A 14,993-nucleotide genomic window follows, 5' to 3' on the forward strand; every position below is an offset into this window, starting at 1 on the left:
CAGATCACAAACTAATCTCGCTGGAGGTCCTCATCCCACCCCACCTGAAATAAAAAGACCACAGTAAAGAACTTCTCAAAAGCCGACTTCACACTTCTAAAGACTAGTGTGGTCTCCTTTAAGGCCCCGAGCCGGCGGAAAACAGTACTCAAGCCGCTGAATCACTTACAAATGCCTTCTACCAGCACCTGCAGGACTGCATGGATAAGGCAATCCCAAGCAAAACAAAGACTCTTTGTACCAAAGGCAAGCGTCCAGTCTGGTGGACCCCAGCCATAAACAAACTCTACAACAAAAGGAGGAAGCTACTACAAGATAGAGCAAAATCCTTAAAAGGTAAGACACCCTTGATCACTATAAGTAAATAACTAAGAGCTCTCATAAAATCATCCAAAGCAAATTTCGAGAGAAAAATAGCTAAAGACTCAAAAGACAATCATAAGGCCTTCTTTAGCTATGTTAGAAACCTAGGAGGAAACTCCCAGATATGCTCAGAACTAGTTCAAAATGATGTGAAGATTACTGATCCCACAGACATTGCCAACATACTGGCTGACAGGTTCAGTGCAAACTTCTCCCCCCCCCCCAAAAGGAGAGATATCTATACCAAACGATTGCAGCCCCCAAACATCTCCAGCGCCCAAGTGAGAACTGCTCTCTCCAAAGCAAAAAACACAGCATCCATGGGACCTGATGGTGTCCCTGGCTGTGTGCTCCACGAACTCAATGAGGAATTAAACCCACAGCTAGGACAGCTGTTTAATCAAAGTCTTACCTCTGGATACGTGCCCAGGAGTGGCGCACTGCAACTGTGGTCCCACTTCACAAAGGCGGTGCCTCCACCGACCCTGGAAATTACCGGCCCATTAGCTTGACAAGCCTTATCTGCAAAGCCATGGAGAGGATCATAATGGACCTCATAAATAAAGACATAGGGAATTTGCAGACCTTGGATCCAACCCAGTTTGGCTTTGTCAAAGGCAGATCATGCCTTTTAAACTTGGTTGACTTTTTCGAAACAGTCACCAAAGCCATTGATGAGGAAAGGCAGTCCATACAGCCTACCTCGATCTGGCTAAGGCCTTCGATACAATACCCCACTCGGGTATCATTGAAAAACTCATCAGCTTAAATGTTAACCCATACATCACAAGATGGGTTGCAAACTGGCTGAGTGACAGAACCCACAGGGTCAGAGTTGCTGGCGCCATGTCAGACTCAAAGCCTGTCACAAGTGGTGTCCCACAGGGCTCAGTTCTGGGCCCACTCTTGTTTGGCATCTACTTTTCCGAAGTACAAGCAAACACAGGAGGGTTATGGCTGACAAAGTTTGCAGATGACTGCAAACTGGGCGCCATAGTAGAAAACACTTCTGACACAGATATCCTTCAGAAGGGTCTCACAGAAACGGATAACTGGTGCCAGAGCCACAGCCTAAAGTTAAATGCCAAAAAATGCATAGTCATACCCTTCGGGAAAAACAAGGTTACCCCTAGCTACCAAATAGGTGGCAATCCACTGAACACAGAAAAAGTTATCAGGGACCTGGGGACCCAGGTTGATAGTAGTCTGTCATTCGACACCCATGTAGCTAAGGTAGTTAGGAGGACCTTCTACATTGCCCACCTTATCATGAAGGGATTCTCATCTAGATCAAGGGAGGTCATAGTCTCCCTTTACTCATCACTCATCAGACCAATGATTGAGTACAATGCCCCATTCGGAATGTATCTTACCCGACACTTGCAGCAGCTGGAGAGGCCACAAAAGTTCCTCACCAAAAGGATAAAGGGTCTCAAAAATCTGTCCTATGCTGCCCGACTGAAAGAACTCCAGCTCTATTCAGTCGCTTACCGCTTGCTCAGAGGTGACCTTTGCCTAGCATACAAGGCCATGTCAAACCCAGATTTGATGAATATGCTTCACCTCAAAAAATCTAGATCCATCAGAGCCACAAGGGCGGGAGACTTAAACCTCGACACGGCTATTAATAGGACGTGCTGGAGGGATAGATTCATCACCCAAAGACTCCCTATGCTGTGGAACAAAATCCCGGTACATGTGAGGCAGAGCACCTCGCTGGCCTTGTTCAAGAGAAATCTTGACCAATGGATGGGAGATCGCAGATATACCCCAGGGATTACCTCAGTGTCACTGCTCGACAGAGGCACAGCAAAATAATGGGTATAGTTCCCCATACTAAAGGGGTGGCGTAAGCCACAAAACGATGGGCTAGGCTTGTAAATGCCCTCGGGCAGATAGCCTAGTATGAACCTATGAACCTATGAACTTATGAACCCACTTATTCGTAGAAACTGTGCCTTAACAATTCCACAAAAAACATGTTTAGCATGCATACTATCAATATGTGTGTATCTGTTTACCTGAACATCCTTATTATAAACACAGGTATTAATTACACAAGAAACATTAGTAAGCTGTACATCCAGGTACGATATTACATTACTAGAACAATTCATTGTACATTTTGGAAAAGGAGTACTGCTATTTAAATATTCAACAAACTTTTTCAGAAGCTCCTCACCTCCTTTCCAAATTAGAAAGCAATCATCTTGATATTACGCATGCTAGTGCCAAGTTCCCTGGTTTGAACAACATGGTTACTATAAAGCCCTATGTGGTTGAAAAACAAATGAAATATAAATGATATAAGAAGTTATATATATATATATAAAACTTCTTATGTATATGTATTTTTATCTTTGTGCATTTTATGTTAATTGTTGGTTAATTGGATGTGTTATTTTATTGGCTGGCTGTGTCATGTGTTATTATGTATTGAAGTGTATACAATGAGGTGATTTTTTTAAAAAATGTATCCACTGATATTTGAAGAAGGGTACATCCCAAAAGCTTTTATCCTGTTTAATAAATTAAGCATTTCTACTACTGTGAACTTTCTTTTTCTTGAGTATTGCAATATTGTTCCTGGTGGTTTGCTGCAGCTGATTCGTTGACTTATTTATTATCTTCACATACTGATTCCTTTCCTCACGCAGGGCAACATATACTTTCTGATGTTTGCTTCAACCCACATAGAGGGGTTTAGAGGGTGTAATCACAGCAAAAACATATGTGCAGATGTCAATCTCTAATGGTTTGCAGCACAGTATATGGGCTTTGGATACTGAAGTTTTTATTCAAAGCAATGACATTCGCATTATGTTTCCTGCCACCATATCACTGATATGCAGTTTAAATTAGCAGCTATGATTTACAGATTTGGATTAAAATATAATACAATTTAAAGGTGTATTATTTGGGCTTTGCTCCCATACCCCCTTTTAGTATATAACAATAACTCTTATTTTAACAAAGTGAAGAATGTGTAACGCAACAAATCTTAGCTGTTAAAATGATGAACTGCACTTTCAGCAAACTAGCATGGAAAAGTCCATTGTGAACTTGAAAAGTACTGCATGCTTATTCACATGCAAAGATGTTAGTATGTTCCTTTGGAAGGAGAAATGGCTAGGCTTAAAATGGCCAACAAGAGCAACTAGCCTAGTACTTAACAATGAACGTATGGACCTACTGTATATATAAGCACTGTAAAGGAAGACCTTGTGTGTGTGTGTGTGTGTGTGTGTGTGTGTGTGTGTGTGTGTGTGTGTGTGTGTGTGTCAGATTACATTGTGTGGATGTAATCTGAATTAGAAGCTTTGCTGGAAAGTGAAATTTTTTCACTTTCCAGCAAAGCTTCTAATTCAGATTACATTAAGGTGGATGTAATCTGACACACACACACACACACACACACACACACACACACACACACACACACACACACACACACACACACACACACACACACACACACACACACACACACACACACACACACACACACAGGAGTCTAAACCAAAAAGATACCTAAAGTTTTGGCCTTCCTAACACTCAAGAAAGTACAGTTGTGTAAATAAACTTCCCATAGCAGCAGATGTTCAAATGATCACTGATGTAGTAGTCTAAACTATATGGGTTTTATCCTGCATAACCATATAGCTAAGGCTACTGAAGCCATGATCAGCATAATGTACATTAAACATGCTCAACAGAGCCTAGACATTGCCAATACCAGAACTGCTGAGCAAATTGTTAGTTTTCTCACTAGAGGTTCCAATAACCTCAACACTGTCCCCAAATATAGTTTCTTCTTGTAGTGTACTTACAGAACTCATGGCAATTCCTATTCTTCTCCACCTGGGTAAACATTGTCTTGCTTTAACTCTAAATGTATCCTTCCTGACAGCAATCATATTGCAGCTGTCATTGCTTGTAGCACTACATAGTGCCCAGTTAAACTCAGTTTAAACTATTTGCTCGATGAAAACTTTATATCGTACTTTACTATAGCAGGACTAACTTGGTCAACAAAGAACAAATAAATAAATAAATAAACTTTGAAAGAATAGAAAATCACAAAACAGTGGAGAAAAGGACAATCTCCTTCACCCCAATGTCCCCTAGTCATAGTAAAACAGTAACACAGCCACTGAACTGCAGTATAAGTAAAAGGAGTAAACCCTCTGTTCTCCTTCATTTACATTTTGGTCTATTCAGGGAATGCAAAAGAGATACCTAAAGGGTAATGAAGCGTCAATTCCTTTCAATTTCACTGCACTCTACCAAAAAACAGCAAGACTGACAGACTACAGAATAAGTGAAAGGAATCAACCCTTGGTTTCACTTTACTAACAATGCGCTCTAGCAATGGAATGTACCATTTATGCAGTTTCAGAAAGAAGGTGAGGTGCATGGTTAGGATTTGAGTTAGTGTATTAGTATCAGCATGCATTACTAAAGTGGGCGAGGGGGCTTTTCCTTCTTTTTCCATTTTAGTAATGTGTTTTAACTCTCTCAATCTCCTTGTCCCTGCCATAACCCATGCGCCTCACTTTAAAAAAAAAAAAACTTTCCACAACACTACAACAACACAAGACAGTTTGAACATTCAAAACAAACACACACACACACACACACACACACACACACACACACACACACACACACACACACACACACACACACACGTGCACACGTGCACACACACACACACATTCACAAAACACTAAATCTAAACCCTTACTTGACCATTATCTGTTCCCTTACCTCACTCTTGCTCTAACCGGAACCTGTACACACACTTGCACATGCAGCAAATCTATCCTCTTATCTAGCTCATATTCTAACCCTAACACACACGCACACACACACATACACACTCACACACACACACACACACACACACACACACACACACACACACACACACACACACACACACACACACACACACACAAACTCCCAGAACTATCAAAAAAACACTTACCTTTCTTAATCAAAGAAGCACTTGTTCAATCAGATATGCACAGACAGTGCTGCAGTTCACTTTTTTGACCAAATACACATTCGACAAAGTAAATTGTAACCATATATGACGTGTAAGTCAATGAGCAAAATCTGCATATTTTACCATCAAGGGAACCTGAATTTTGTTCATAAAATTCTCTGTTTTGTACTGAATACTTTATAGTAATTGTGTATCTACCATATCCTCTAGATAATCAAGCTCACAGTCTCCATTTCAATGCTAACAAAGCTGCTGTTGGAAATGCCTTCCTATGTTCTTCCACCTGCTGCTTGTGCCACAACCCGTGAATTAGTTCTTCATAGCCAGTGGGTCACTAGAAGGCGTTATTAAATGACTAGTTTACAAATAAGTAGTGGGCTTTAGAAAGTTCACCAAACAGTGAAAAGCATGTTAATGCTCCATTTTTTTAATGTAGACATTTTAGCATGCATATAACCAAAAAGTCCCTATCTTTTGCAATTTAAGTCTGCCCTATACCAATGTAGTTCACTGCACAAGAAAACATAAGATGTCAATACAGCAAGACAGATACAGAACATCCCAAATGACTCTGAAAGAACATGAATGGCATATAGCAAACAAAGCAAATATTAAATAAGAAAAAATATAGGTAAGAAACATACCGGACCATATGTCCACCCAAGTTCAATTTTGTTCATCACCCATAGTTCATGGATGTTCTCAGCAAGTTTTTCTCGAATTCTTTCCAGAAGAGGAGGTAAGACAATCTGCAACAAATAACATACACATTTTCCATCAAGATATGAAATTCTTTTTACAAATTAATTTCAAAGTAAAAATTACATTCTTTATGAAATCTATGCAAAATAACAGATGTGAAAAATAAAAGATACAGACTTCCAAAAATATTTTTTAACAAAATAAAACTTCAAACATTTTTACTTTTGCAAAAATTTGCTGCATGATTAGTCAAGCCTGGATGATCCTTCCTTGATATCAAAAATTCATATTAGCTTTCAAGCACTGGAAATTATTTCACTAGTGCTCACAGCAAAGCTGATGTGCTTTTGTAGACTGGCATGTAATACAAACTGTTAGACTAGGATATAAGGAATTAAGTTATATGCAGCTAAATGATTCAGTACATAGATACCATTTGCAAACTACAGATGACAGATGTCATGCACAGACATACAAGTGTTGCAACTATATCAATAACATTTTTATTTATAAAAGTGCATTTGATATAAAGCAAAAAAGTGTTAATTTTCTTCTGAAAGTCTAAAAGAGAAATTTATATCTAGACTGTAAGCTATGCATTATTTTTTGCTATAATGAGATATTAAGATATCCATGTTGTTTCTATTCATCTTTCTGGTAGATTACTCTGTATTAGAAATTCACTGCAGGCAGAAATCATGTAAAAAAATCATATTTTTATATTTTATAATAATTAAAATGTAATCTTTCTTCAAAATGCAGTAAAGAACAGGCAGCATGCAAGACCTACAGTGAGAAAAACAAGAAGTGCTGAGCTGTTTGTCACTGTAACAAATATAGAATCTGTATATGTATGCAACAGCCTTTCATAAAATACACCAGCACCACTATATCACAAAATAAGTGGAAGACATAAGCTGTAATAGTGATGGGTAGTTACCTTCTCATAAGTATACTTATATAGATAGAGAGATGTATATACATGCATGCACAGACACACACACACACACACACACACACACACACACACACACACACACACACACACACACACACACACACACAGAAATGTGCCCAACATTTACAGCCACTTTATTAACTGTGTACACCTCAGATGTTTTATTCTGATCAACTGAATGCAGAAATTCAAAAATAATATTGACAGTAGTATATTTAGGGTCGCTGCTGTCATGCAGATACTGTCTAAAGCATTACAACCCCCCCAAAAAATGTGCATGCCTGTGTGCATACACATGGTCTCATACACAGACACAAAGATATATATATACACACATACAAACATGCAAATGAGATTTATGCATGGCTTCAGTTTCTTTTTATGGTAAAAAGAATCAGTTAGTACATAAATAGCTGCCATGATACATTATAGTTCATAGCTGTCAGGTACAGTCGAAACCATTACAATTCAGACATGCCCCCCCCCACACACACACACACACACACACCAATTACAGCTATTTTATTGAATGTGTGAATCTCACATCTTTTATTCTGATCAAACAAGTGCAGAAAAACAAATAATATCAACAGTAATACATTTTGCATCACTGCTGTCAGACATATGTACTTCAAAGCATAACAACCCCCCCCCACACACACACACGCAAATGTATGCATGGCTCAGATATCTGATTGTGAAGAAATGAATGATTTAATGCATACATAATAGCCACAGTAATGCATTTTATCTTACTGGTCTTCAGTACTGCTACTGTTGCTGCAGATATTTTAAGCAGTTTTATTTTTTATCATCATCATGAGCCCCTTTTTCCCATTTTCTACATGGGGTCGGGGTATTGTGTTAACTGTCGCCATCTCTCTCGATTCAGTGCCACACTCCTGCCTTCAACACTCATGCCTGACTATCGCTGATCTTCTTTCATACACTACATCCACCTCTTTGCAGGATGTCCTCGGTTCCTCTTACCTTCTTCCTGTCTATTCCAAATCTTCTTCAATAGATTGTCTTCTGCTTTTCTGCACATGTTCCTGAACCACTGTAATCAGTTCTCTTTGATCTTTTCTGCAATTGGAGCTACTTTGGCTTCTACTCTTATGTCCTCATTTCTTCATCTGTCCCACAGTGTGTATCCAACTACCCTTCTCAGGCACTTCATTTCCATCACCTCGAGCTTCTTCATCTGCTCTGCCTTTACTACCCAAGTTTCTGTACCATACAGTAGTACTGGTTTCACCACTGTCTTGTATACCTTACCTTTCGGCTTCTTTGGCATTCTTTTGTCACATACTACACTTGAGACTCTATGCCAGTTGGCTGCAGCCCCTCTGATTCCAGCTTTGACTTCTTCATTCAGATCTCCATTCTCCTCCATCATCTCTCAAAGATACTTGAAGATATTTTCCTGTTCCACTATCTTCCCTTCTATCTCAATTCTCAACTTCTTCTGATTTCCCCAATTTTCTTCCATTACCACTGTCTTATCTGTGCTTAGATTCAACCTATGTGCCTTCAGTTTTGCATTCCATTCCCCTATTCTTTGCTGAAGTTCTTGCTCAAAGTCTGCCTGTAATGCTATATTTGTCTGCATACAGTACCTTTGTTGATCTGTCCCATCCAACTTGTTTGATAATGCAGTCCATCACCAGTATGAATAGCAGTGGCCTCACAGCTGAACCCTGGTGTACACCCAGTCCCTCTGGTAACCCCTCTGTAAGCCAGAACACTGTCTGTATTGGAGTTACTGGGTCATTGTACATAGACTGCACTAATTCTATGAATGTTTCTAGGATTTGAACCACCCCAGTACTGTCCAGATCAGCTTTCTTGGGACCTTGTTCATAGGTTCATAGGTTCATAGATTAGTACTAGGCTAACTGCCCTTGCGAGCCATTTTAAGCCTAGCCAATTATCCCTTGTGAGATTCAAACCCTGTACCTTGTGTTTGTAAGGCAAACACCTTAACCATTAGGCCACCCTCTCTCATATGCTTTCTCCAAGTCTAGGAATGCCCAGTTGGACTCTTTCCTCATCTCTAGCTTCTTCTCAACTATCTGACTCACTACAAACATCGGGTCAGTTGTGTTGCATCCTGAACTGAATCTGAACTGCTCATCTCCCATCTTACATTCTACTATTCTGCATATCCGGTTATCAATCACCCTCTCCAGAACTTGCATGCAATGTGATAGGAGTTTGATGCCTCTGTACTGCCCACAGTTGTGCATGTCCCCTTTGTTCTTGTATAACAGCATGAGTATGCTTATTCTCCAGTCATCTGGAATATGCCTTTCTCTCCACACTGCTATGAGTACCCTGAGGAGCCATTTCTCCCCTATCTCACCCAGCATCTTGATCATATCTGCTGTAACCTCATCTGAGACTGTTGCTTTCCCTGACTTCATTTTCCTTAGTGCTATTCTTACAATAAAAAAATAATCATAATAAATAACATATAAAAATAATCAAAAAGCAGTTTTATTTCTATTTTTTTATTTTTAATAAATGTTTCCTGCTCACTAACTGTGGCTTTTTGTAGAGTTGCTGTTAGTCAGGGGAAAGGAAATGGCATCTCCAGTACATGGTTTCAGTCCTGGTGCACAGATTCCGGGCCAGAATACACATGGCTTCTTTTCACCAGGCTCTCCTCGTACATTCATTTCTCCCATTGGAATTTAAAGTATTCCGTGAAGATTGCTGATTCCCCAGTCATATTTTCTAAACATATTTAACACATGGAAAGCAATATCCACTAACTTACCTTTGAGATAAACAAGGAAGCAATGATGTGGCAAGAAAGGAATGAACTCAGAACTTGTGTCAGATTATATTTCAAAGTCTTGAATAACAAACTCAATTTTACCATTCACTAAACAGTCAGACAGAAATTTCCATAATTAAGACAGCTATACAACTCCATAACCAACAATAATAAGAATTTTAGCGAAGTCTATTGATCTGTAAATAATATTCTATTTCTGTCAGTGTAACTGGATTTTGGATGTTATCTCCTACCTCAGCAGCTCTTATATTTACCACATGTGCAGTAAAAAATAAATAGATTCTTTTTAGCTACACTCACTTGTATGACTGGACATTTCTCATGCATGCTGCAAACCATTATTACCTCCTCTGCAGTGATTAATAAATGCCATTAGGCCCCTTCAAGCCCTGAGACATAAGTCAACAGTCTCACTTCTTGACTTTTCATATGAGACCTTATGAATACTGACACATGCTAGAACTAGTTATAAGCAAAACAACATGAGGAGAACCAAAAGCCCTTCTGTAGAATGTATAATCCAAATCCAAGAAAATAACAGTAGGGCTACCATGGCCTAAAACATAAAACTTTAATTCAACTGCACACAGGATTAGCGCTTTCGGAAAAAAAAATTCCTTCATTAGATCCACTACAGTTAATGAAACACAGCCTTTATAAGCTTCTTTTAATTAAAACACCAATTAAAACAGTAATCATTCATTAAAAGCAGTGAAAAAAGCCAATACAATCACAATACAGATTATATTACGTATCTACTAACAAACTGGTTAACTACCAATCAGAACTTACTTTCATTCATAAAAATCAGCCTATGGTACCAAATCAGAAGATAGTACAAAACTCAAAGTGTAACTAATAGCAACGTAGTAACAAGAGACTGCAATATAGTGTCAAAGTCGGCAAGCCTTTAAAACAGGTTTCAATGGAATGAAACCATTTAGACCAGGAGGAACATCAGCTTGCAAATCAGCTATCCAATTCATTTCCTTGACCACTGTTGCATTTATTATGTCACCCCTCCCGATCATAACCTTAACATTATCAATTACCACAAAAGATAACTTATGATTGTTAAACTGTTTTACATGCTGGGATAATGCATTACTCTATAACTCATTATGAATAGCATTAATATGTTGCAGGGTCTGTTGCTTGAGCATCTGATTAGTTTTACCAACATAAAATGATGCACAGTGCTCATAACTAGCAATATAGACCACATTTTTACTATTGCAGGATGCATATTCCTTATAAAAATAATGCTTATTAGTAACTAGATGTACAAATACATTGGAGCTGTTAACAAATACACAAGCTTTACATCCTTTGCAGGGATACATGCCTGTTTTAGTAATGGGAAACATAATATTTCCTGTGTCAAATGATTTACAACAAAGTAGAGCCTTCAAATTACGATTACTTCTATACATAAACTGGGGCACATCTCCAACTCTACTCCTAATCTTATTATCCATCATTAGTAACTTCCAGTTATTGTGTATAATATCACAAACATGCCTGGAGTCACTACTAAAAACACGTGGTACTCTGACTGGAATCTGTTACTTGTGTTATGCACACTATCCCCTTGCCTGGAAGAGAACCAGGGTTTACCTTTCTTATGCCACATATCATTAAGATCACCCATAATTCTGAGGATCTCCTTATCTTTATAGCCACATAGACCTAAGTTATCAACAACCCCTTCAGGTTGATGTAAAAAAACAGTATCTTGATTACATAATCTAGAAGTTCTCAAAAAATTATTATTGATAATATTAGAAAAAATATGAGAGGGATGCATACTACCCTATCCAACAAAGCATTCTTCCAGCATGACTTAGAGTGAAGTGACAAATTTCCCATGAACATCCAATTCTAACAACACATCCAGAAATTCTATCTGTTGCAAAGAAACATGAATTGTAAATTTTCAAAAATCTGTAGTAGATTCTAAGTAATCAGCAAAACTCTCTAATTGAGCCTAATCACCCATCCATAAGATAAAAACATCATCAACAAATCTACTATAAAAAAGAACTTGTTCCCAGGGGTTGTCTTTACTCAAAATATACCTACCCTCCCATTCCGCTAAAACCAAATTGGCATAACTATTAGCACAGGGTGTTCCCATAGCAACACCTCTGGGCTGTAAATAAAGAATGCCATCAAAACAAAACACATTATTATTCAAAATAATCCTTAAAAGATGACATACATGAGTCATAACTTCTCTGTCCAACAAGAACAACCTACATTGCAACTGCTGATAAAAGCAAAGCCAACATCATTGTGAATAACTGTAAACAAACTGGCTATATCCAATGTAACTAATAAAAAAGAGTTATCATTATGACAGTCTTTAAATTCATAGAGTTGTAAGAAAATGTGAAGTGTCTTTTAAAACTGTTGGCGTATTGTTCACAACTAATCTCAGCTGTTTCTCCACCCATATCAAGAGTGGCTCTGTAATCCAGCCAGCCCCCGCAACTATAGGTCTCAATGGGGGGGGGGGGGGTCCAAGCTTTTATGTATTTTAGGTAAACCTGATATAATTGGAATTTTTAGATGTTCTATTGAAAAATACTCATAATGTTCTTTAGAAATACAATTGGATATATGGAAGTCACACAAATCATCTTTCACCTCCTGTATAATTCTCTGCAAAGAGGATCTGTCCAGATCAATGTATGCATCATCTTCTATGAAGATAGAGCACATATTTGATCCATATTTAGTAGTGTCCAAGATTACCATTGCTCCACCTTTATCAGCTGATCTTACAATAATATCTTTATCACGTATCAAATCATTCAATGTATATCTCTCATCCAACATCAGATTATAATGTCCAGGTCTATGCTGATTGTTAAGCTAGCTCTCAATCTCACCCTCACACATCCTCAAAAAGTGTCAACCAGTGGGTGAGTATTGGGTGCATATGTGGTATGTTTCCTAGCAACATCCAGTGTATCCCCGAGGCTTATCACTAAACATAAAACATAGACCGACATTTCTAGCAAATAATCTAAGGTTGAGTATCACATCATGTAAGGTACTAGACACAGCAGGAATAAAGGACAACCCTTTATTCAACACTCTCATTTGAATGCCTGTCAGTTCTTTAGTAGATAAATTCACAGCCAAAGATGATGCCTCTACTTGAGGCATTCCTTTGAAATTTTTCTCCTCTTCCTGCCATAATTCGTTGACCTCTCCTTCATGTGTTGAGGTGTTAACATCTTCACTTGTACTGGTAATTGTGGAATAATGGTAAAAAAGTAGAGCCTACGTTGAGTCTTGCTCCCAGTCCCCTTTCATCATTCGACTTTAACGTTGGAGAGGTATTAGTTTTATCAGGCTCTATACCACAAGTAGCAGAATCCAAGCCACCTGATACTTTAATTGATGCAATGCCATCATTAGCAGCAGAACTTGATGGAATAGAACAAGTGGGATGTTGATTCAGACCACATGCCGAAGCGGCGTCAACCACAACAGTCTTATTCAAGGATTGTTGCTCATTTAAAGATGGCAAATTTGAAGGCCATGATGTATCAGACACTAGCTTTCATGCATCATGTTTAGGCCAGACAAAAATATGTCCAGATACAAAGTCTGCATAATCTTGTTCCAATTTTCTCAATTTTTGTTGTTGTGATTGGTTGTCATACATAGAAATTTTCTGAAATAATGCATCCAACTTCACTGTGCATTCTTCATTCATGTGGTCATTAAGCAACTGTGATTGTAAAACTTCAGCCCTCCTAATAACTTCTTTTTCCTGGGGTAAAAAATACTCCGTCAGCAGTTCCATATATTTATAGCTACATTCCAAGTTTATATTTTGCCATTTGGCTAGCAAGTCTGGGAATTTATCACCGTAGGTAGGGATGCTGAGAACATGCAACCCCCTGGGTATGATCCTAAAATGCAAGCATGCCTCAAAATGCATGTGTTGCCATGGTAAACATTTTAAATCGAATAAATATTTCTCCAGGTCATAAAACAGTTTATAAAACTCATCAGATAAGTTATCCTTTGTAGTATTCCCTCTTTTAGATTGCTGCAAACATAAAGAGAGGAGCGGATTAACAATGAAATTTGTCAGTCCTTTCCCTTACTGTTGGAGGTGCTTAGATGCCGTCAAATCAGGGTGATAATCAAGTTCTACATCACAGGTAATGTGATTTAATTCTGCCATGTGTCTCGTCATGTAGAACAAATGAATAAGTAATAAATTATAATGGGAAGCCTCACGTAGAGGCAGCTTCTTTGGCTGTGAATTTATCTACTAAAGAACTGATGGACATTCATATGAGAGTGTTGAATAAAGGGTTGTCTTTTATTCCTGCTGTGTCTAGTACCTTATGTGATGTGATAATCGACCTTAGATTATTTGCTCGAAATGTCAGTCTATGTTTTATGTTTGGTGATAAGCCTAAGGATACACTGGATGTTGCTAGAAAACCTAGCACATATGTATCCAATACTCACCCTCTGGTTGACATTTTTTGAAGATGTATGAGGGTGAGAGCTATCTTAATGATCAGCATAGACCTGGACATTATAATCTGATGTTGGATGAGAGATATGCATTGAATGATTTGAAAAATGATAAAGATATTATTGTAAGACCAGCTGATAAAGGTGGAGCGATGGTAATCTTGGACATTCCTAAATACCGGTCAGATATGCGCTCTATGTTAAAAAAAGATGATGCATGTATTGAACTGAACAGATCCTCTTTGCAGAGAATTATACAGGAGGTGAAAGATGATCTGTATGACTTGCATATATCCAACCGTATTTCTAAAGAACTTTATGAGTATTGTTCAATAGAACATCCGAGAATTCTGATTATATCAGGTTTACCTAAAATATATAACAGCTTGGACAACCCCCGTTAGGACTTATAGTTGCGGGGGCTGGCTGGATTATAGAGCCACTCTCGATATGGGTGTAGAAACAGCTGATATTAGCTGTGAACAATATGCCAACAGTTTTAAAAGTCACTGCACATTTTCTTGAACAACTCTATGTATTTGTGGACTGTCACAATGATAGTCCTGGTCTTTTATTAGTTACGTTGGATATATAGCCAGTTTGTTTACAGTTATTTCCAATGATGTTGGCTTAGCTTTTATCAACAG

General features: G+C 38.3%; 1 protein-coding gene across 1 annotated transcript in view; it reads right to left on the reverse strand.

The window, feature by feature from the left end:
* RYR2 (ryanodine receptor 2) overlaps window positions 1–14,993 on the reverse strand; it is a 6,224,161-nt gene that overhangs the window by 3,389,900 nt on the left and 2,819,268 nt on the right. The window contains exon 23 of the mRNA XM_044059048.1: window positions 6,019–6,123. Coding sequence (XP_043914983.1) covers window positions 6,019–6,123 — 105 coding nt within the window. The remainder of the gene's footprint in view (window positions 1–6,018; window positions 6,124–14,993) is intronic.

The sequence above is a fragment of the Protopterus annectens genome, chromosome 1.part2, assembly GCF_019279795.1.
Source record: "Protopterus annectens isolate FY-2018-M chromosome 1.part2, PAN1.0, whole genome shotgun sequence".
Lineage (NCBI taxonomy): Eukaryota > Metazoa > Chordata > Ceratodontiformes > Protopteridae > Protopterus > Protopterus annectens.